Source organism: Rhinoderma darwinii, chromosome 2 (genome assembly GCF_050947455.1).
Source record: "Rhinoderma darwinii isolate aRhiDar2 chromosome 2, aRhiDar2.hap1, whole genome shotgun sequence".
NCBI classification, from domain to species: domain Eukaryota; kingdom Metazoa; phylum Chordata; class Amphibia; order Anura; family Rhinodermatidae; genus Rhinoderma; species Rhinoderma darwinii.
The window spans coordinates 21219683-21243621 of NC_134688.1; the positions used below are offsets into that span (position 1 = coordinate 21219683).

General features: G+C 41.1%; 1 protein-coding gene across 1 annotated transcript in view; it reads left to right on the plus strand.

The window, feature by feature from the left end:
* Positions 1-4602: 4602 nt before the first annotated feature.
* Positions 4603-23939, plus strand: part of LOC142742052 (N-acetylated-alpha-linked acidic dipeptidase 2-like) — a 61369-nt gene continuing 42032 nt past the window's right edge. The window contains exons 1-8 of the mRNA XM_075851453.1: positions 4603-4725; positions 7366-7477; positions 7567-7753; positions 8600-8701; positions 9904-10029; positions 13672-13858; positions 14803-14896; positions 18012-18104. Of these exons, the coding sequence (XP_075707568.1) occupies positions 4641-4725; positions 7366-7477; positions 7567-7753; positions 8600-8701; positions 9904-10029; positions 13672-13858; positions 14803-14896; positions 18012-18104 (986 nt within the window). The 5' untranslated portion in view covers positions 4603-4640. The remainder of the gene's footprint in view (positions 4726-7365; positions 7478-7566; positions 7754-8599; positions 8702-9903; positions 10030-13671; positions 13859-14802; positions 14897-18011; positions 18105-23939) is intronic.

A 23939-nucleotide genomic window follows, 5' to 3' on the forward strand; every position in this document is an offset into this window, starting at 1 on the left:
AATACTGCCATACTGTGACTGAATAATACCACCATACAGTGACTGAATAATAATACTACCATACAGTGACTGAATAATACCACCATACATTGACTAAATAATACCACCATACAGTAACTGAATACCACCATATAGTGACTGAATAATACCACCATACAGTGACTGAATAATACCATCATACAGTGACTGAATACCACCATACATCGACTGAATAGTACCACCAGACAGTGACTAAATAGTACCACCATACAGAGACTGAATAATACCACCATACAGAGACTGAATAATACCACCATACATTGACTGAATAGTACTGAATAGTACCACCGTACAGTGACTGAATAATAATACTACCATACAGTGACTGAATAATACCACCATACAGTGACTAAATAATACCACCATACAGTGACTGAATAATACCACCATACAGTGACTGAATAATACCATCATACAGTGACTGAATACCACCATACATCGACTGAATAGTACTACCATACAGTGACTGAATAGTACCACCATACAGAGACTGAATAGTACCACCATACAGAGACTGAATAATACTACCATACAGTGACTGAATAATACCACCATACACTGACTAGATAATACTGCAATACACAACCTGAATAATACCACCATACACTTACTGAATAATACCGCCATGCAGTGACTAAATAATACCACCATACAGTGACTAAATAATACCACCATACAGTGACTGAATAGTACCACCATACAGTGACTGAATAATACCACGATACAGTGACTAAATAATACCACCACTTTGAACACATTTTATAAGTGGTCAGAAACTTGTAAATAACTCATGAAAGAATAAAGTAACGTTAAAACCAAGCACACCATTGTTTTTCTTGTGAAATTCTCGATAAGTTTGATGTGTCACATGACCCTCTTCCCATTGAAAAAACTAAAGTTGGATACAAAATGGCCGGCTTCAAAATGGCCGCCATGGTCAACACCCAGCTTGAAAAGTTTCCCCCCTCCCATATACTAATGTGCCACAAACAGGAAGTTAATATCACCCACCATTCCCATTTTATTTAGGTGTATCCATATAAATGGCCCACCCTGTATATATATATATATATATATACACATACATATACATATATATGTATATACATATATATATATATATATATATATATATATATACTCACATATATATCTGTGTGTGTTACAGTAAATTTCATTCATGTTTAACATTTTCTATGATTGAGTGATATAAAATGCTATAAATATATCAATTACATAAGCAATAGAACCAGAATACATAAAAAAGTTTAACAACTAACTAACTAACTAACTAACTAACTAACCATTGACGTTTATGCCAGTACAGTCAAGGTTCCAGACAATACCCACTAGCTCCTCTTTATGGCAGCGAGATGCATTTCAGCGCAGTAGCCACCAGGTGGCATGTGTATTCATGTTCAGTTGTAAAAAAAACAAAAGTTTTTAAAGTACTCCTTCCTGTTCAGAAAAACGTATGGTCTATGTGGAGCAGCGCGGGCAGCGATCTGGACAGGTCATGCTTCATAATGCCTAGAAAGAAAGGAATAAAGCGAACATGTGTAGTGATCACTATGTCCCTGGCTGTGTTCTTCCTGCTGGAAGTGCTTATAGGTAAGTGGCTTCAATCCTCATTTATTTCAATAGTACCACCATACAGTGACTAAATAATACCACCATACAGTGACTGAATAATACCACCATACAGTGACTGAATAATATCACCATACAGTGACTGAATAATATCACCATACAGTGACTGAATAATACCACCATACAGTGACTGAATAATACCACCATACAGTGACTGAATAATATCACCATACAGTGACTGAATAATATCACCATACAGTGACTGAATAATACCACCATACAGTGACTGAATAATACTGCCATACAGTGACTGAATAATATCACCATACAGTGACTGAATAATATCACCATACAGTGACTGAATAATACCACCATACAGTGACTGAATAATATCACCATACAGTGACTGAATAATATCACCATACAGTGACTGAATAATACCACCATACAGTGACTGAATAATACCACCATACAGTGACTGAATAATATCACCATACAGTGACTGAATTATACCACCATACAGTGACTGAATAATACTGCCATACAGTGACTGAATAATACCACCATACAGTGACTGAATAATACCGCCATACAGTGACTGAATAATAGTACTATACAGTGACTGAATAATATCACCATACAGTGACTGAATAATATCACCATACACTGACTGAATAATACCACCATACACTGACTGAATAATACCACCATACACTGACTAAATAATACCACCATACACTGACTGAATAATACCACCGTACAGTGACTGAATAATACCACCATACAGTGACTGAATAATACCACCATACAGTGACTGAATAATACCACCATACACTGACTGAATAACACCTCCATACCGTGACTGAATAATACCACCATACAGTGACTGAATAATACCGCCATACAGTGACTGAATAATACCACCATACAATGACTGAATAATACCACCATACAGTGACTGAATAATAGCACCATACAGTGACTGAATAATAGCACCATACAGTGACTGAATAATTCTCCCATGCTGAGACATAAGAATAGAACAATAATGTCACTAAATAATACCACCATACCCTGAATGAATAATACCACCATGCTAGGACTGAATATTATCACAGTACAATGATTGAAAAATACCACCAAATGCGTACTATATAATACCCCCATACAGTGTCCAGGATCTGGTTTTACTAACCTCTTTACATTCCCATGCCGTATAACAGGTAGTGATTGTGAGGACCTGACCACTCAGACATAACTCCTTCCTCTTGAAGCATGTAGATCATCCATCCTAACCACAGGCTTTAGTAATCAATTGATTCTGCGTTCTGAGGTTGTACATACAATTGAATGGGGCACACCATAGCAGTGGCGTGGTCTGTCTCTATTAGAGATACGCCACTGCTCCTCTCAGAGGCATTACTTTAATCTCCTGGGTTACAATGAAAAATCTGTAACAGAATACCTCACAACTTTCAAGTATCACAAAGAGGGACAACCGATGCAGCCCACGTAGCGTAATTTTTTTTCCCTTTTAAGCCACTGTCTAACCCTGCCCAACCCCCACTCATTCACACCCGGTTCAGCCTCCTCACAGTATAATGCCGCCATAGAACCCTCACACAGTATAATGCCAAATAGAAGCTTCCACACAGCATAATACCCCATAGCTGCCCCCATACAGTATAATGCCCCATAGTGCCGCAATGGTCCTGTAGACAGTGCTCACATTGATGACAGTGGCCATAGTGCCACAGTGCCCACTAGCTAGTGCCACAGTGCCCACATAGTATCCCAATGTCCACATATAAAGCGTCATTGTGCTCACATATAAAGTGCCAGTGCCCATATATAAAGTGCCACAGTGCCCATGGAGATAGTGCCCCACACAGTGCCCATGTAGATAGCGTCACGGTGTCCCTGTAGAGAGTACCTATATGGTGCCACAGTGACTTTGTAAATAGTGCCACACCCCCCTTGGATAGCGCTCCCCCCTGCAGATAGCACCATTGGGGCTCCCTGTAGGAGCGGAATCCGGGGATTCCGCTCCTGGAAGGAGTCCCTGATGTCAATACAGTAATGTCAGGGGCTCCCTCTAGAAGCGTAATCCCCGACACAGCATCGGCAACGCTCTCGACAGGGATTCCTCTCCTGGAGAAGCCACTGATGACACTGTTCATATATAGACAGTGACATCGAGGGCTCTCCCAAGACAGGAGTCCCCGGCCAGGGAGCTTGCATTGCATGAAGAAACGGTGCTGACGGCTCCTCGCTTCAGCATTGGATTCAACTGTATCTGCTTCCTGAAGATGCAGATACAGTTGACACCGGGACATAGCATCGGGACACCGCCCGGAATACGGGACTGCCCGGCTGAATCTGGGATAGTTGGGAGGTACGGACAGCCTACCATGTGCCATTCATACTACTGGTGTCTTCTTAAAGTATGTGTCTTTGGGTGCGACTGCTAGCTTTGCACTCCCCTATAATGATGCCATTTGCTCTTCTGATTAACAAATAAAATTGTATTGTGAGAGATTTCTGTCTAGTAGAATTATATTATTGCACATTTATAATCCTGATTTCTTATGTTGCTGGGTGAATAATGAGCCCCCAAAGGTGCCTAACATTTTCTATGATTGAGTGATATGAAATGCTATAAATATATCAATTGCATAAGAAATAGAATCAGAATACATAAAAAAAAGTTTAGTAACTAACTAACTAACCAACTAACTAACCAACTAACTAACTAACTAACTAACTAACTAACTAACTAACTAACTAACTATTGACGTTTATGCCAGTACAGTCAAGGTTCCAGACAATACCCACTAGCTCCTCTTTATGGCAGCGTGATGCAATTCGGCTCAGTAGCCACCAGGTGGCGTGCGTATTCATATTCTGTACTAAAAAAAACAAAAGTTTTTAAAGTACTCCTTCCTGTTCAGAAAAACTTATGGTCAATGTGGAGCAGCGCGGGCAGCGATCTGGACAGGTCATGCTTCATAATGCCTAGAAAGAAAGGAATAAAGCGAACATGTGTAGTGATCACTATGTCCCTGGCTGTGTTCGTCCTGCTGGGAGTGCTTATAGGTGAGTGGCTTCAATCCTCATTTATTTCATTGTATATTAAAGAACAGATGTCAGGTTGTTCAAGTGTCCGGGATACAATCACATGCTACTAAGCTGTTCAGGACACGATCAGGTGTTATATGAGGAGCTGGGGGGCACTTCACAGCTAATTCTACAGTAAATGAGTGCACATAAGCAGGTGTAACAATGAAATTCTACTGTGTGTACTAGTTGTGAGACACTCAAATGTAATGTATCATAATAATAGATCTCTAAATTAAAAATAATAAATATGATCATTAAATATAGTAATAAAAAACAATACAATAATCATAATTCTACTACTACTAATAATATAATAATAAAAAAAACTATGATGATAATCATAATTCTACTACTACTAATAATAATAATAATAATAATATAATAATATAATAAAAAATATATATAATAATCATCATAATTCTACTACTACTACTACTAATATAATAAAAACAATATAATCATATAATCATAATGCTACTACTAATAATATAATAATAAAAAAAAATAATCATAATGCAATACTATTATTACTACTACTACTAATAATAAGAATAATAATAATAATAAGAATATAATAATAAACCACTAAAATAATAATCATAATGCTGCTACTTCTACTACTACTAATAATATAATTTTAAAAAAAAACACTAAAATAATCATCATAATGCTACTACTAATAATAATAATCATGATACAACTACTAATAATAATAATAGAATAAAAAAATAAAAAAACAATATAATAATCATCATAATGCTACTTCTTCACTACTACTACTACTAATAATAATATAATAATCATCATAATGCTACTACTATTACTACTACTACTAATAATAATATAATAAAAAAAACACTAAAATAACCATCATAATGCTGCTACTTCTAATACTACTAATAATAATATAATAAAAAAATAATATAATCATCATAATGCTAAGAATAATAATTCTAGTAGAATCCTCTATGGACTTGTCCACTTGTAACAGAATTGCTGCATATTTTCCGTCTGGAATTGCGGACGGAAAATATGCACGTAGCTGAAAAGTGGGTGTGATTTAACAAATGTCATCCAGACGCTGCGGAAAAATTCCATCCAAAAATTCACCTGCGGTGCGTAATTTTATTTCCGAATCATGTCAATTATTGCTGCGGAATGTGGACTAATTTACTGTGTTTTTTCCCCATAGAAATCAATGAGGAACAACAATTCCGCAGCAAACTACAATGTACTGAGTAATTTGCTGCGGAAATGCTGCAGAATTTCTTACAGGAGGTGGGGATGACATCACAGGGAGAAGAAATATCCCCTACACACAGCTCTCGAAAAAACACAGAAAAAAAAAACCCCCAGTAAAAACTCTATTTTCCACAGTAAGAGCTCGTCCACATGCTGCGGAATTGTTTTTTCCGGACGGAATTTCGGACGGAAAATACGCAGCAGAATACAGTAGCAGCATAGTGGATATGATTTAACAAATCTCATCCACACGCTGCGTAAAAATTCAGAGCAGAAATTCACCTGCGGTGTGTATATTTCGGACCGCAGCATGTCCATTCCTTCTGCGGAAGGTGGACTGAATTGCTGCGATTTTCAGAGGGGACGTCTCCATCTCCTAACTTTGTGAAAAACGCAGCAAAATACGCACCATTTTCTGCCGTAAGACCGCAGGAAATGGTGCGTTTTTCCCGCAGTGGAATGTCTGCGTTTTTCAATGGAATTGCTGCAGAAATTTTCTTTGTGGTTAAGCCATTAAAATGAAAATCTGCACCTAATTCTGCAGTAAAAAACCTAAAATGTCACCATCCGACAACGATAATATTTTTTAAAACGGTAAGATCAGCAGATGATCGAGCGTTTGCTCATTCATCCGCTGATCACTGCCCTGTTTACACAGAGCAATTATTGGCAACGATCATTCTATGAACGCTTGTCTGCCCAATAATCGCCCAGTGTAAAACCCCCTTAAGGGTCACTCGATGGATACACACGCGATCGTCCGTGAAAGACCAGCCCAAAGGGGAAGAGAGCAGGCCTGTGTAGAGATCATGATCATTTGTTAACCCATGGGTGGATGTATAATTTCCACCTCATTTTTATGACGTCACTTCCAGCAATACATCGGCCGTAACTCGCCTGGTGTGATCGAACATGTATGGCCACTTTGAACAACTGTAGCATTACAATCGTTGGCCAGAAGAACATTAGTTCAACCATCAACAAACTTTTATCTAATGTATATGGCCACTTTAAGAGTGTCTAAAACATTCCCAGATGTCATGGCCAACTATCTAATGCAGGAAAGTTTTTGTAAAAAAAAAACAGTTACCCACTCAACATTATACATTGCATTAAGAAGAACGGCTGGCAGTGCCTACTCACCTCCAGGGCCAGCTGTCAAGGAGAGGAAAATCGTGGCCAGGACCTACAGTAGTGTTGGGTCCTTGATTTACTCATAGGTATTTATTTTTAATGGTGGTGTATATAATGGTATTCTTTGCGGGCCACAAAGAGGTAACGTTCGTGCCGGCAACGGGAGTTTATGTTATGAGTTCTTCATTAACTATATTTTTAGGTACTATTTATTGAGATCTTTTGACTTTTTTTTTTCAGGTTGGCTTGTGAGGCCATCAGATGAACTTGATAAAGTTACGTCAAAACTACGAAATATACGTAAGCAGCTTATGTCTGAAATGAAGGCGGAGAACATAAAAATGTTCCTACGGTAAGGAAAATAAAAATGTTGCTCCCCCACATAGCAATTAAATATTTTTATTTTTTTAAACGTAACAATTTTACTTCATCTTATTTCAGAGATTTTACAAAAATTCCCCATTTGGCCGGGACAGAAGAGAACCTTCTCTTAGCTAAAAAAATTCAGACCCAGTGGGAAGACTTTGGATTGGATAAAGTTGAGTTAGTTCACTATGATGTCCTGCTGTCCTATCCGAATAAAACCAATCCTAATTACATCTCCATTATTGATGAACACGGCACAGAGGTGAGATCATTTTTTTTGTCGTATTGCATGTTTAATCAGATGCACTAGGTTGGTAGGCTACAGTCACTATAAGTCTCAGTCCATGAACCATGATACACCCAAACACCCTGAAACAAATGCTACTTTTTTGTTTAAAAGTTGAGACCTATCATCACGGTGCTCCCTTGCATCTTGAAGTTTCCAGTATTCTAGAGAAAAAAGGTACGTAGATGACGTTTCTCACCATTAACTTGGCTTCTATATGGTGGTTGGCCTGAATCACACTCCTACTAAGTGCTCCTCCATGAAATATAATTAAAGTTTTTGAATTTTAAAAGCTATGAACAGCTTTTGCTTTTTTTTTTTTTTTTATTTAATCAATGTTTTTTTGTAATTTTAAGAACTTTTTGAATTAACTTTTTACAATACAGCTTCCCTGTATTATGTATTCATAGAAGCTGTATTGTTCTCTCTTAGCCGATTCCGGCAGTTCAGCTGAACTGACGGCTCGGCTGAGAGCGGGTCCTGTGTGTCCGAAGTTGATCAACTTAAATGTGATCGATATTAGACAGGAGCTTAGGTCAATCTAGGCTAAATGGGTTTGTCTAGTGATCTGTATAATTATCTATACAATAGTATATAGCATGTATAACATTGTACATTATTGGCATGACATGGTGGTCTTTTAGGTATAACCAATATGGTCAGATTACTATGCAGAGATTCGGATCTTGCTAGAAAGGGGATAACCCAAAACTTTCAAAGACTTCACATCAGTTTAGCGTACATTGTGATAACTAATACTATTATGTGTATGTCAAAACTTTATATAATTGTGTATTTATGACAAAATGTATTTATTTTCAGATATTTAATACTTCCTTATCAGAGCCACCCCCAGAAGGTTATGAGAACTTCACAGATATTGTCCCTCCATATAATGCTTTTTCTCCTAAGGGAGAACCTCAGGTAAGTTGTCCTGATCTGAACTGGAGAATAGTGGGCTTACTTCCATTTGTGATCTACTTGTTGGCAAGTGGCGTCGTTTTGGATGATTATATGTTTCTAAGTAATGTATAGGATTTAATTCTACTCTGTGCATGATAGCTTACCAGGATGGTACCTACCACTGCCACTTAAAGGAGCCATCATGCTAAAGTAAGCATACTATGGCTTTAGATTAGCCCTCGTGGCCAAGCGGCAGCCCAGAGGTTAGGTATGACCATAATAAAAGAAGAATTCCTAGGTGGGGCCTTTAGAGATCATTCCACTACTAGTTTTTTTTAATGCATATGTTATATAAATTTTGACAATTTACTATTCAAATAGACTTCTACTGTCTTCTACTGCCCAAACTTTCCATCAGTTTAAGTATGATTTACGAACCAGGGTCATACTTATGGGACCTCCTTGAGGGCCCAAGGTCTCCTAAGTTTGTCTTGATTGGTTCAGTGTATCCTAAGATTAAATTGGTAGCAATTGGTAATTTATGGTAGTGTTACATTCGTGACAAACTTTTTTCCTTAAGAAGCTTATAGAGTATCTATAAAAAAAACATGGCCATTTAAAGGGGACCCATCACCTCTTTTCTACACTGCCGTGTACACGCTAGGAATACAAGGCGGTCCTCATTATTGATCACACACAATAACGAAAAAAATTCTATGTAAATGACCCGAGAGGTGTCCGCTGGGTGTTTCAGAATCGGGAAGAGTCCAGTGTGTTCACAAACTTCTCATGCAACCTCCAGCCCATTGATTGACATGCTATTTCCTTTTCGTCTCCTGGATGCGCTCTATGAAGTTTGCGTCAATCAACGGCTGGCGGTGGGGTTGCATGAAAGGCTCATGAATATGCCCAGATTAGGGGGAGAAAGGAGATAAAAGGTTCCCCTTTTAAGGTTAGGGTATCTACCCAAGATTCATTTGCATCCACTAAGTAGCCTTCAATCTTCTAATTGGGTGAGGGAAGGGGGAAGTTGGTCTGGTAAAATTCTCACAATGTAAATTTGAAGGCCCCTTCTAGCTTGTTGGCCCCTTCCAGCTTTACGGGTCTCAAAAACTTGAAAAGTGAATAGATCTCCCATAGGAATAACACAGGGATGTCATATGTAAGACCTCATTTTGTAATATTAGCCACCATCAGCTGAGTTTGTGTTTTCTTTTCTACAGGGAGATCTGGTCTATGTGAATTATGCCCAAGCAGAGGATTTTTTTTATCTTCAACGGAACATGAGTATTAATTGTACTGGAAAAATAGTAATTGCCAGATATGGGAAAATCTTCAGAGGAAATAAAGTAAGAACATGACTTTATTTAGCATTTTTGTGTTAACTATTCGATTCTTTTTGAGCATTTGGTCAAATTCACAACTTATTTTGATTTTCTTTTTGTAAAGTAGCCGCTCTGTTACGTAGTTGTAGCGGTCAATGTCTAAATATGTCCAATGTAATATCTAAGAACTTATTGGTCTCTGACTGGTGATTCAGCCAAGTACTACATGACTGACCGGAGTGTAGGTAAGACGGGCCTATAATGCCTGGGAGGTGCATGGACCTGTCACAAAAACAACTCTTTCCCTAAAATCTATTTCCCATTCTCAAATCAATTCATAGGAGAGATATGTTACCACTCCCACCTCATGTTATTAGGGGACCATGAAATGTAAAGTAAAAGGGTGCCTTAAAGGGGCATAAAGAGCTGGGAATAAGGGTTGTGATCTCTATTCGGGAGGTTGGTAGCATACATAATGATGGGCCCCTGGGGTGGCTAATGTAACCTCATCACCCTCACTATGATAATGACTTCAAAATGTATAGTATAGGCCTCAAAATAGTGCGTCAGGATCTGAGGGAATGGATAATATAACTTTTGAGCACCCTTTCTTGACTGTATCACACCTCTTGTGGTTCCGGCACCAGATGGATATCTCTGGAGCCTTTTGACACAATATGCTTTGCGCCTTAGGCCCATGGGTGCTACCAGCCTTTTTGTTACCTAAGACAAAATGTAACATGGCGCCCCCTATCTGTCAAGTTGATGCCCACTGCAGTCCGGGAAGGAGTGCTGCCTGAGGCGCAGTTTTCTCTTTGTCTCATGGATGGTGTTTTCCTGCTTACGCCTGACCCATTAAGAAACCCACACCAATAGCCACAATTTATATTATTCAAGTAGAAGCCCAAACAGTATAGTAATCAAACGCTACATCATGTGTATATAGGTACTGAAGGGAGACTCTCGCCTCATCATCTTATGCATTCAGTATAAACCAGTCCTGATTTTGTCACAATGGAAAATTAGGAAAATCAGTGATGTCACTGTAAGGGGTAATAAACTGAGTGATGTCATAACGCAGGGTTCACAAACACACTGATGTCACCGTACAGGGAGTTGCATCATGTGTATATAAGTACTGATGGGAGACTATAATACCAACACCAAAGGCATCGAGTATAAATAGCTGCTGGGCCTGAGTAGCATGCACCCTTACCTCTAGAGCTGCCTATAGACATGTGTCTCTTGTGCCTAATTAAAAAGCCTGTGTTTGACCCATGATCATCATGCACCAACAAAGGGTGCATATGTCTGACGAGAAACGAAGGGGGTTATAACATAATCTGGTTGCCGCCTTTCTGTAACCTACATCTGGACTCTTGGGTTGGATAATGTCATCCTATGCCCTGCACTGAATATGGTGTTATATTATCCCATCTCCTTCGCTCTCAGGGAACAACAATTAAAATGCCCAGGAATAAAATAAAAAAAAACCATTTTGTGTCGTTTCAATCATGTGAAATGAGTGGACTCTCTGTTCCGGGGCTGGTGAAGTTCACATACTTTCTTTGCAGCTGTAAGCAGTGATAAATGGCTGGGGCAGCAGCCCACAATTTAATAAGAACTATGTAATGCTTCCTTTCCCCTGTGGTGGCGCTGCAGGGAAATTGAGCACTTGCTTGCCGGTTCCTCCTAGATTATAGCTGATTATTGAAGATCCCAGCAGCAAGGTGATCAACTTATCCTTCAAAAACGGATTTGTCCAAAGAAGGAAACCGCTTTAACTTATTTGTAGTGTACATAATAACCAGTAAGCCCCAATCCTGGAGTGATTTTTTTTTTTCTCCTGAATATCCCCCCACCATGTTATGTCAGGAATGTGTGGAGAAACTGAGGAAGTTGATTTGTTTAGTCATCTCCCACCATGAATTGTGTAGCAGATGTTTGTTATGTCTTGTGATGAGTCGCTCTGTTCCATGGACCAGGTGAAAGATCTCACCATTTGACTTATTAATGGCACTACCCAGACTCAGTGTCCGTGACCGTTGGTTCTACTCTGTTAATTACTCCTGGAATATCCCAGCTGTGTCAGCAACTTGTAGGAGGCAAAGACAATGACCGGTCAGCACATTGTTTGGTTGTGTGATAGGTGATCCAGTTATTGTGTGTTAATGAACACACACATACTGTACTAGCACATAGTGAAACCATAGGGTGTATGTCTAGAAAGGCTGTATTATTTTTATTACTTATGTAGTACACTAAAAGCCAAAAAGTATGTGAACCCCAAAGCTTTACATACAGAAAGTCCTATGGTAGAATGTTTAGTCCATTTATGAATACAAAATTGGCCCGAGGGGGGCGGTGCATGACACAGGGCTTCAATGAACACCTAAGGCGTCATGCACACATGGTTTTGCAGCTGGAATATACCCGCAGTTTCGCGGTTACATAGCGGTCCCATTCATTTCAATGGCATCATGCACACAACCGTTAGTCTTACTGATCCGGGCTGGGGCCGCAAACCCATACCGCAAAAACTCGGGACATGTCATTTTACGGTCCGCAATTGCAGCCGGGCTCGCCAATAGAAGTCAATGGGCCTGTGGAAATTGCTGATGACCTACGGCTTGGCGCCAGTGTGTAGCCGTATTTGCGGACAGTTACCTAGCGACGCTACGGTGTTTGGGGGTTGGGACTTCTATCATCTGACCACCTCAGAGTGTTGGGACAACTAGATAAATCATTTTCAACCGTGTTTTTTTAAAGGGGTTGTCCAGGATTGGAGAAACATTGCTGCTTTCTTTTGAAAACAGCACCACACCTCTCCATGGTTGGTGTCTGGTATTGCAGTTTGGCTTTATTGAAATAAATGAGTTGCAATACTACCCACAACCTGTGGACAGGTGTGGCGCTGTTTTTGGAAGAGAGCAGCCATGTTTTCCTAATCCTGGACAACCCCTTTAAGGTCTAGGTCTTTTGCAGCATCAGGAACCTAGTAGTATAAATTGTGAGATGATGATTGTCTGAGCTATGGATTGTTGGTGGAAGGTGTCCAGACCACCATTGAAGCTGGAAGTTTCTGCATTTGATCCATGATTTCAAGTGCGCTTAAAAGAATGCGGGGACAGATGAGAGATTGTTTAATCTTCTATTCAATAAGTGTTGCTTATATAGCACCAACATATTGTGAAACATTGTACAGAGATTGTCCCATACATCAGTCCCGGTCCCCAATGGGGCTTACAATCTCTGATCTACCGCACACACAAGGGTCATCCCACGCAAACAAGAGGAGAACATAGAAACTTCATACAGATGTTGTGCATGGTCGGATTTGAACCCCTGAGCTGTAAGAGATCTCATAATAGGGATCGTCAGACGATGATTGATTGTTGGTCGTGGGATCACAGGCCAATATTCCACCTAAAGTTTCCAGGTTTGACCCATGATTTCCATTGTGCTAGAATCTTTTTCTAGCCCAGACACTGTTCGCAATGGATGTGAATTACAAGGGGTATTCACATACTTTTCTCATGTAGTTTAAATTTTTTTAATTTATTTTAGTATATAATTTGCCATGTTAAGATTAGAATGGGTAAAGAATAAGAATAGGACTTAACCTTTATATTGGGATATTCATTGCTAGTCGTTTTATTTCTATAGGTGAAAAATGCTATACAGGCTGGAGCCAAAGGAATTATCTTGTTTTCTGATCCGGCTGATTATTGTCAACCAGGGGTTGAGCCCTATCCTGATGGTTGGAATCTCCCAGGTGGTGGTGCCCAACGTGGTAATGTCCTAAATCTTAATGGAGCAGGGGATCCTCTAACACCAGGTTATCCTGCAAAAGGTGAGTGAACAAAAGGATCTAAGGTTCTTGTTCTGATTTCTATTAGGTTCACTGTTGTCATGAAGACCTTGTATGGATCCAAGTCATCATCCATGTCCATACATAGACCAAGTTCAGACATTTAGTACCTACAAAATCAGAGTTTGGCGCAGCTACATATAGTGTCTCTTGTTCTGGAGGCACATCTGTACATTACATAGACAGCCCATTCATTTCAGTTAGAATTGTGTAATGCTTCATTTCTCCTGTGGTGGCACTGCAGGGAAATAGAACACTTGCTTAATATTCCCCCACAGATCACAGCTGATTGTTTGGGTCTCGGCCGCAAGACACCATTTGATCACCTTATAGTGTATTATCTTTAGGCGCTTTTACAGAGGCTAATGATCGGATAAAGAAGCGTTAGTACAATGCTCATTCACGATCATTGCCCACGGCAGCGATCAGCCGCTGAACGAGCAAACACCCATTGGCTAATCTGAGTTTTTATGCGGCCATAAAAATGGTCTCTAGTCGGGAGCACATCTCCCTGTGTAAACAGGGGATGTGCTGCTGTCAAGATGCTAATGTTCGGGTATGAACGATCTTTCGTCCCCATGCTCCCGATCATTACTCCATTTAAATGGAGCGAACATGTGCCAACCGACAAGCTGTCGATCGGAGCTCATTAAGGTGGTCAAACACGGGCATGTATCTGCCCTTGTAAGAGCACCTTTAGTATCCTGCCTTATTTAGGCCTCCAGCAGTACAATAGAGCTGACATAAAATCCCCTGCCCTATAATGATAATGAGATGACTCTGTTAACTGTGCCTTAGTCTACACAGCAAAGCTGTTATAATGTAATAATGTTTTTAATAAACATACCTGATTTAAATAATGTAATTTTCTGATAATACATTCAGTGCTGTGATCTATAATGTATTGTGATTTTCCTCTCTGTCAGATTTTATGTATAGATATAAGGCTAATGAAGGAGTGGGACTTCCCAGCATTCCTGTTCATCCCATAGGATACCATGATGCTGAACAAATATTAAGGTATGGCAATAACTTATTTAGGCCAAGTCATCTATTGAAATGTGGCACTATTTATGAATCCACTTTTACAAATTAATGAAGGTTCTTACCTAAATGTCTTGTTAGAAAAATCTGATTAATAAAGCAAGATGAGATGGGAATTCACATGGTGTGACTACTTCTTTTCAGTACCAATCCAATTCATGCCTGACAGTCTGATTGCTAGGGATGCACTGCCTAGCAACCAAATTCTTTCCAAAGAGGTTGCCAGGTAGCTCATCCCTATCAACTGGGCCGTCTCAGATTGTTCTGGTCTCCAGCTGAAGGCCATAATGGAACTGAGCCAAAGCATAGAATCGCAAGGAGAACTTTTTTAAGCAATTATATATTTTTGCCCTAAACCAATACATAATGTAATATTTTTGTGACATTTACATTAATTATTCTGATTCTTTATGCTAAGTATATCTCTCCATAAAAATCTCGTATGTTACCTCAACATTGTTGAAACACTGTAAACCACAGATCTAATAAAATGTATTGTGGGACACGTAAAACTGTATAGAAACATGGGTAACTGACCCCTTCCCAACCCTTCACCCCCAACATCGAATTATCTCCCAGCCGAACAAAGGATCAGGCGTGGTAAATTGACGTCTACTGCCAGGGTACAGTCCATAAGCCCCCATACATATTAAATTTTCTGTGGTTAATCGCTTTGGCAAGTGTGATTGGCACAATCCAGTTTCCAAAGTCCCATGCAAACTGTTCAGAGATTTTCAGGGCGTGCTCACATTGGCCAGTACTGCATCATCAAAACCACAGAAACATTGCTTGTTAAAAGGATTGTCTCGCAGAGATGACCCATTTTTAAAACGAAGCCAGCATGGCGATCAACCAGTATCGCTTCTTTAACTGCTATTATTGCGAAGCAAAGTCTCATCCAGGCATAGATTTCCCCTACAGCGCCCTCTGCTGGTGAAATGTAGCATTACATGATGGCCATTCAAATAAATGGTTGTCCATATAATTTATGAATGCACTGGGTCTGCCAGGGTGGGAGCCGCTCTTACAGAAAACCACGCAGCTCTGAAGCTTTCCCCGCTCAGGGCATGCCTGCACCCCCGCAGACTCCCTGAGCTCCCCTCTTAATAATCAAGCAGTGCGCTCCACGAGGGATCTTATAATTAACCATTTAACTGCCCTAGACCCCGAGAGATGCTTACATTAACCTCTTAACTGCACTAGGCCACAAGGGATACTGGAATTAACCCATCATTGCCCGATGCCACCAGGCATACTGACAATAACCCCTTCACTGCCTTACACCACCAGGAATATTGATATTAACCCTTGTACTGCCCTACATCACCAGGTATGCTGACACTAACACTGTTAATGCCATAGACCACCAGAGATACAAACATTAATCTTTTCGCTGCCATTGACCACCAGGGATACAGACATTAACCCCTACACCGCCCTCAACCACAAATTATGTAGATATTAACCCCTTCACTGCGCTAGACCTGGATGGAGTCAAATACTATTTGAGAGGATTCTATGTGCCCCTGTATACCTGGCGGCTAATTTAAAAGGGGCGCTGTACGTTAATATTTATTTGATGCGGCCCGGTATTGCCCGGGTTAGAGGGAACATTTCCCTGGTCCCTAACTGTCCAGCCCAATAGCTACAAATAGGGGACATTGGTCTGTACAGGTAATTAACCTCCAGATGACAAGAATGTTTCCATTCAGTGACAAAAAGTAGAGATCTTAAAACTGGTGAGGAATTGGAACACAAAGTATATTCGAATGTTGCAGAACTTTTTAAATTCTACAGTGATAAAGATTTATTTACATAAAACAGAATAAAATCTTTAGACTGTGAAATCACTGCTTATAGTATCAACAACGCAAAATATCTATTGTGTTATATACATGACATTGTAATGATTCAGATGCTGCTGTAGCTGGAACGGGTTTTATAACCGAACCGCTTTATAACATCACGACATCCGCTTTCCAGAAATAACTCTCTAGCCCAGTAATCGGCTAGGAGGACGTAGCATTATATTGCGGCCATGAAAGTCCCAAAGTGGGAGGATCTCTGGCTAATAGAGGAGGTCTTGATCAGGGGGACCCCCCCCCCCCCTCTGTGACGGGCATATGGACAGGGGTTGTTTTTATGAGATATTGTTATCCCAGCTGACACTGCCCTGTCACACACTGCACTGTAAAAAAAATAAAAATACTTAGCACTCCCTGCATCAGTAAAAAACATCAAAGCACAAATCTCTGTTCTGTTCATGGGCATTTGCTACAATGTATCAGTGTAGGTAAGAGCTATCAGACAGAAGTCGAGTTGTGAGAAAAATTAGATCTGTGAAGGTTTTCAGCCACGGGTTATTAATAAGAATGTTCCAATTCACTGACAGCAAGCAGAGATCTTGAAAACAGTGAGGAATTAAAACACAAAGTATATTAGAAATTATCATTATACAATGATTAAAGGAACATTCCACGCAGAATTAATGCACTGTGTTATGGCTACAGCATGGCATAAGGGGCGGAGCATGACACAGGACATAAAAAAACACCAAAGAGAGAATTCATGTGTCATGCTCCTCCCCCTCGGGTCTTCACTGGGCAGAACACGGTATATCAGGTTTATTCTGACGAGGTTTAAGGAGGAGAAAACTCATTAGATCCTTCATGTACAATATGATTAGGGAGACCTGAGAGAGCAAAGGCAGGACTTACAAGGGTGACCTGGTGACAGATAAAATAGCTCCATGACGGGGTATAATGGCTGCCAGGAAATAACTGTCATCAGCTTCTTCCCACCCCAGGAGTCTGGAACACATGACATAATATTTCCTGTTATTTGTATAGCACCAATATATTCTGCAGCGTTGTACACAGTTATAATAACTCACATCAGTCCCGGTCTCCATTGAGGATCACAATCTAATTTCCCATGAATCTGTTCGTTCTTTGCTATGCCTACCTCTCTCGAAGCTCCAGGACATATTCATCGTTTCCTATCTTGTCCACCTCTCCATCTACCTCCTATTTGTCTCCATATTATTTGAGTTCTAGCCAATTCTATTAATATCCATTTTATGTTCCTTCAGGTTAATGGGAGGCCCAGCATCACCGGCTTCATGGAAAGGGAAACTTAACGTCTTGTATAAAATCGGACCTGGATTTTTAGACGTCTCGGACCGGTAAATTAATAGCTTTGATTCTCTACACATTTCTTCCTTCTACATTGTACCAAATACAAATCTCTCAACTTAAAGAGGTTCTCCGCTTTGGACAATCCGTACTTGTTAGAAAGGTCCCTTGTCAATGAGAAGATCACAAATTGTCCCCATGCTTGGACCTCCAGTGTTCAATTTCCCTGCAGCGCCACCACAGGAGAAATTAAGCATTACACAGTGCCCATTCAAATCAATGGGTTGTCTGTGTAAAGCTGGACAGGACAGGTCCTCCAGAGCGAGAGATGTTCTTTGTGACCACTCTTTACTCTTGCCAAGATGTGCCTAAACCCCTTTGACACTATACAGAGATAGCGGTGACCAGTAATCACAGCATTTAAATCAATGCCCTTTGCTTAGATTGTGTCAGATTATCGGTAGCAGAATCTCTGAGCAGTGCCAAAGGGGTTAGATCTCTCTATAGAGCCCTGTCATTCTGGAAATCAGTGGTGGTCCAAGATCCCAGATCTACTCACCTGTATTTATGACATTTTCACTGGATTTCCCCTTTAATATATTTGTAATGCAAGCAAGCTTTTAGTGACAGTGGATGATGGGCTTCCTATTCCTTTTGTAATTGATCTGTATGATCCTGTATTGCCCCCCAAAAATTATTACTTTCAATAACAGATGAGTATTTCCCACTTCCATATTAAAGTACCGGAAACCCCATTTAAAACATGAAAGACCCCTTTAAACCATGTGGGTGCAAATTTGGTTGACTATGGCTTGAGCAAGGGTCTCTCATGTAAACCTTCCTTCATTTCCCTGCTAACATGGTCAACGAGATGATGAGATGAGCTCATGGGGGCCAAGTATTAGCACAGTTCATATTATGGGGGGACTACATGGCTCCATTATTATAACTATAAAACCCCTTTATTGTAGATGAATGGTGCCCCCCCCCCCCAATAGATTTTCAATATGATTTGATTCCACACGGCTATGGCGCTGTGTCTATGACATGTCAGTAGGACCTTATTGTAGGTCTCCATTATATCTCGGCTGCTTCTTGCTCCTGGCATATATTATATACCTGGTGCTGACTCAGCTGCTGCATTACGCATTGTTCATGGTCGCCATATACAGAATGATCGCCCAGTACAGCAGTGTATGTAATTCCAGCGATCGTCAGTCTGACCTTACAAGCGAGCCATATGCGTTTAAATGGTCCCTCGCCTCTATTCAGAGAGATAAATAAAAGCAGTCGACTTCATGTAAGTAACCTTTGTGGAAATGCCACATATTCTCGGTACAGACAGATAACCGTGTACCTGCCGTGTGAGAGTCATTTATAATCAGAGTGGGAAATGTTATTGTGACAAGTATATTGAAGTGGAATTAAAGGGAAACTGTCATCAGGTAGGACGGGGGGGGGGGGTAATCAACTTTCCATGAGCCCGTTTCAACTATCGTTGGTTTTTCATTAAACTGTAAAATAATGTCACTTCTCTTTGCCTCGAACTGATCAAGAGGTCTCACTGGGGGGCAAGTGGCCGCATCTACGTATACCCAACATTGTGTATTTCCATCTCATTGGCATTATGGGGGTGAATTTACTGAGTGCTGTTGTCCTGGTGGCAAAGTCACTGATAGGGTGTAGTCACACAGGGCACCATGATAAAAATGCATGCCATTACTGTACCTTGCAGAAAATCCTGCACGTATTTACATGCAATTTTAAGGTTAAATGTGTTCACAGCAAAAGCTGCATCAAAAAAACCTTATGTTTTAGGGTATGTTCACACAGCTTATTTTCGGCCGTTTTTGAAAAACGCCCGCGTAAAAAAACACCCGCGAAAAAGAAGTGTATGTCACTTCTTGAGACATTTTGGGAGTCGTTTTTCATTGACTATAGAAAAACAGATCTAAAAACGGCCGTAAAAAACGCAGCGAAAAACGCGAGTTGCTTAAAAAACGTCTGAAAACAGCTCCGTATTTTCAGAAGTTTTTTGCTAAGCGTGTGAACATAGCCTTAGGCCCCATTCACACGAGCGTGAATCACGTCCGTGTGCTGAGCGTTGAAACAACGCACAGCACACGGACCCATTGATTTCAATGGGGCCGTTCACACATGCGTGATTTTTCACGCAGCGAGAGTCCGTTTCGTGAAACTCACTACATGTCCTATATTGGTGCGTTATCACGCACCTAGTCACCCATTGAAGTCAATGGGCGCGTGAAAACCACGCACTGCACACGCATACACATGCTTGTGGGTTGCGTGATTTGCCCATCAATTCAGTTGAAAATAATAAAAAAACAAATATATGTGCTTTGTGAGTGTGTGAATGACGCATGCCCCTGCAAAGCACACTGATGCATAACGCAACACACACGGACCCGATTTTTCATGCACGTGAATCGGATACGCTCGTGTGAATGGGGCCTTAGAGTTGCGTGTTTGCCATGGTGTGGTAATATGCCACACCATGACTGGCCTGAGTGAACACACCCTGAAGGGGTTTTACAGGTGTATAAATGGATGACAGGCAGCGTTAAGTACTCTGTTTATTAACAAGACCCTATTAGTTGGCGGCGAACATACAAATTTGATATACAAAGAATTTTGCCTAAGCAAATGGAGCCCGTTTTTCCCAACTAACTAATAGCACTAGTGTCTACAAATGATAGGAAATAAGTCATCTTTATTAAATTGACCAAAAAGACAGACCACATATATCATTAAAATGACGATGCCGTCAGACAGCGTGAGACCTCTACACTACGGCTGATTGGCGGTCAGACAGCGTGAGACCTCTACACTACGGCTGATTGGCGGTCAGATAGCGTGAGATCTCTACACTACGGCTGATTGGCCGTCAGACAGCGTGAGACCTCTACACTACGGCTGATTGGCGGTCAGACAGCGTGAGACCTCTACACTACGGCTGATTGGCGGTCAGACAGCGTGAGACCTCTACACTACGGCTGATTGGCGGTCAGATAGCGTGAGACCTCTACACTACGGCTGATTGGCGGTCAGATAACAGCTATGGAGGAGCAGGGTAATGAAATTAGCCACAGTTCAGTGGCAAAAAGGCTATATACCCTGACTGTCTATATACCCTGACTGTCTATATACCCTGACTGTCTATATACCCTGACTGTCTATATGCCCTGACTGTCTATATACCCTGACTGTCTATATACCCTGACTGTCCAACACCGCATCGGTCTAAAAATCAAAGAAACCCCCCTCCCCCCGACATGCCGCGTCTTCAGGGTTATTGGGGCTAATGGCGGCGTTCTCACAGGAAACTCCTTTTTAAAAATTCTGAAATGACGTAGAAAGGGGTGTCTGATGGACCGGAGCCAATGAACATGAATATTCAGAGGCTAATGCCTTATTTACATGAGCGTAGTTCACGTCCGTGAAAATCACGCGCATCGCACGGACCTATGTAACTCAATGGGGCCGTTAAGACGTGTGTCCGCTGCGTGAAACTCACAACATTTCCTATACTTGAGCCTTTTTACGCATCACGCACCCATTGAAGTCAATGCGTGTGTGAAAATCACGTGCAGCAGACGGACGCACTTCCGTGTGCTGCGCGTGATTCGCGCAACAGTAGATCAAGAAATGAAGGGGAAAATAAAACCCCCTCCTTCATTTCTTTTTCGAAACCTCAAAAGGCAGGATGGCATATGCGCGACAATCACGCAGCCACGCACCAAACACTGATGACACATGGAACTGCAACGCGCAAAAAACGCTGCGTTTTTTGCGCGCGCAAAACGCACACATTCGTCTGAATTTTGCCTAAGCCTCATTCTCACATGACTGATTGGAGCCAATGTAAAGCAAAGGAGATCCCCCGCCAATAGTAAAGCTACGCCCGTGCATGCGCACAAGTGCTCAATATTAGAATTGCGCAAGTGCGAACACTTAGAAAAATAAGAGTAAAAAGAAGAGTTGAAATGCGCATGCTCAGGGACTTAGTTCCCCGGAGCATCACGAGGTTCTAGTACGCAGGTCAAAAGACTTTAGAGTATTTGGAATGGCGCAGCCGATAATGCAAGAGCGCAGAGGCGGGAACTTAGAAAAATATATGCAGAAAGACGATTAGACTTAGACTTAGTTCACCAGAGGAACAACCTGTCACGGTGCATGAGTAAAAATGCTGGGAATCTAATAGATTAGAAAAGATGACTACGAAACGCACGCTCAGATATACAGATGTAGTCATCTTTATCTTGACACAGTGGAAAAATCCTTTATCTTGACTTTTTCGATGACTTTTTCAATGGCTTTTGTTGTGTGATATCACGTTGCAGCAAGTTATCGGAGTCAAGATAAAGATGGCTACATCCGTGTGGGGTTCCCTTAGCAGGGATATGCATATATCCAGTGATGCAAGAACTTAAGGATTAATAATGTATTGACTAAACTTATGGACTCATCTCCTACATGGCCATTTAGAGTAATACGTGATACCGGGAAAAGAAAAGGAGATGGCCGCCATTAAAAAGAGGAACCCCTTTTTGCCATATTTTCATGAGATCAGTGGCGTAACTACCGCCGTAGCAGCAGTAGCGGCTGCTACGGGGCCCGCGGCATGAGGGGGCCCGTGTCACCCGCCGGCACGGGCCCCCACCATGGCCGGAGGCTCCGCTAGCAGCCGCTATGGCTGCTACAGCGGGATGCCACTGAACACTACGGCAGAGCAGGGAGGTATCTCCCCGCTCTGCCATTAACTGGTTCCCGACCGCTGGCTGTATTTTTACGGCCAGCGGTCAGGGTCCTTAAAACCCGAGCCATAGACTTTCTACGGCTCGGGTTTTAACTTGCTGCCCGCGCGATCGGGCAGCTGAATGTCGGGTCTCCGGCTGTCAGTGACTGCCGGGGACCCTGAGGAGAGGATAGAAGTAGCTTTCGCTGCTTCTGTCTTCTCTGATCACTTGTACACAGCGCTGAATGCGCGCTGTGTACAGGAATAGAGACAGCAGCAGCGGCGCTGTCTCTATTGCTCCCGGTGATCATGTGACTGGTCACATCATCGCCGGGTGCCGTTAGTGGCAGGCTGCTGCTGGGTCTAACTAGACCCAGCACAGCCCTATTAGTGACAATCGTCACTATGAGAGGGTTGATTTCCCCTGTAACTGGGGCTGCTGTGCAGCTCCAGTTACAGTGGAAAAACATGGTGTAAAAGAAAGAAAAAATATATGTAAAGTTCCCCAAAGGTCTTCTTTGACCTTTGGGGGACAGACCATAGTAATAAAAAAATAATAAAGTAAAGTGCAAAAAAAATGTAAATAATAAATACACATAAAATACCCACCCCAAAAAAAAAACGTTCCCCCCCGCCAATCATTGTTGTAACGCTAGCGCTAACCCAATTACCCTAATATAGACATGTAATATATACAAATTTATGGTAGACAATGACGATTACAAATAAAAGGTCTATTTTAGGGTAAAACTATGTTATTACCAAAAAAAAAAAAAGCTGAAATGTAAAAAAGCTTATTTTTTTTACTATTATTTTCAAACTTTATGAATAAAAATTCTAAAATGGCAAAAAAGGTGTGTATAAAAACAATAAAAAAAGAAACCTGCATTGTCTACGGAAAAAACGTCGCAAAAATCACGTCGTTAGCCGAACAAATAAAAAAGTTATAGCCATTTAACTAACACGTGCTAAAAATGGCTAAACGGTGTCTGGTCCTGAAGGCGCAAAATAGAGCAAAAGACATGTATCCCCCCCCTCTCCACAGGACACGTATCCCCCCCTCTCCACAGGACATGTATCCCCTCTCCACAGGATCTCCACAGGACAGGGGATACATGTGTGATCGCTG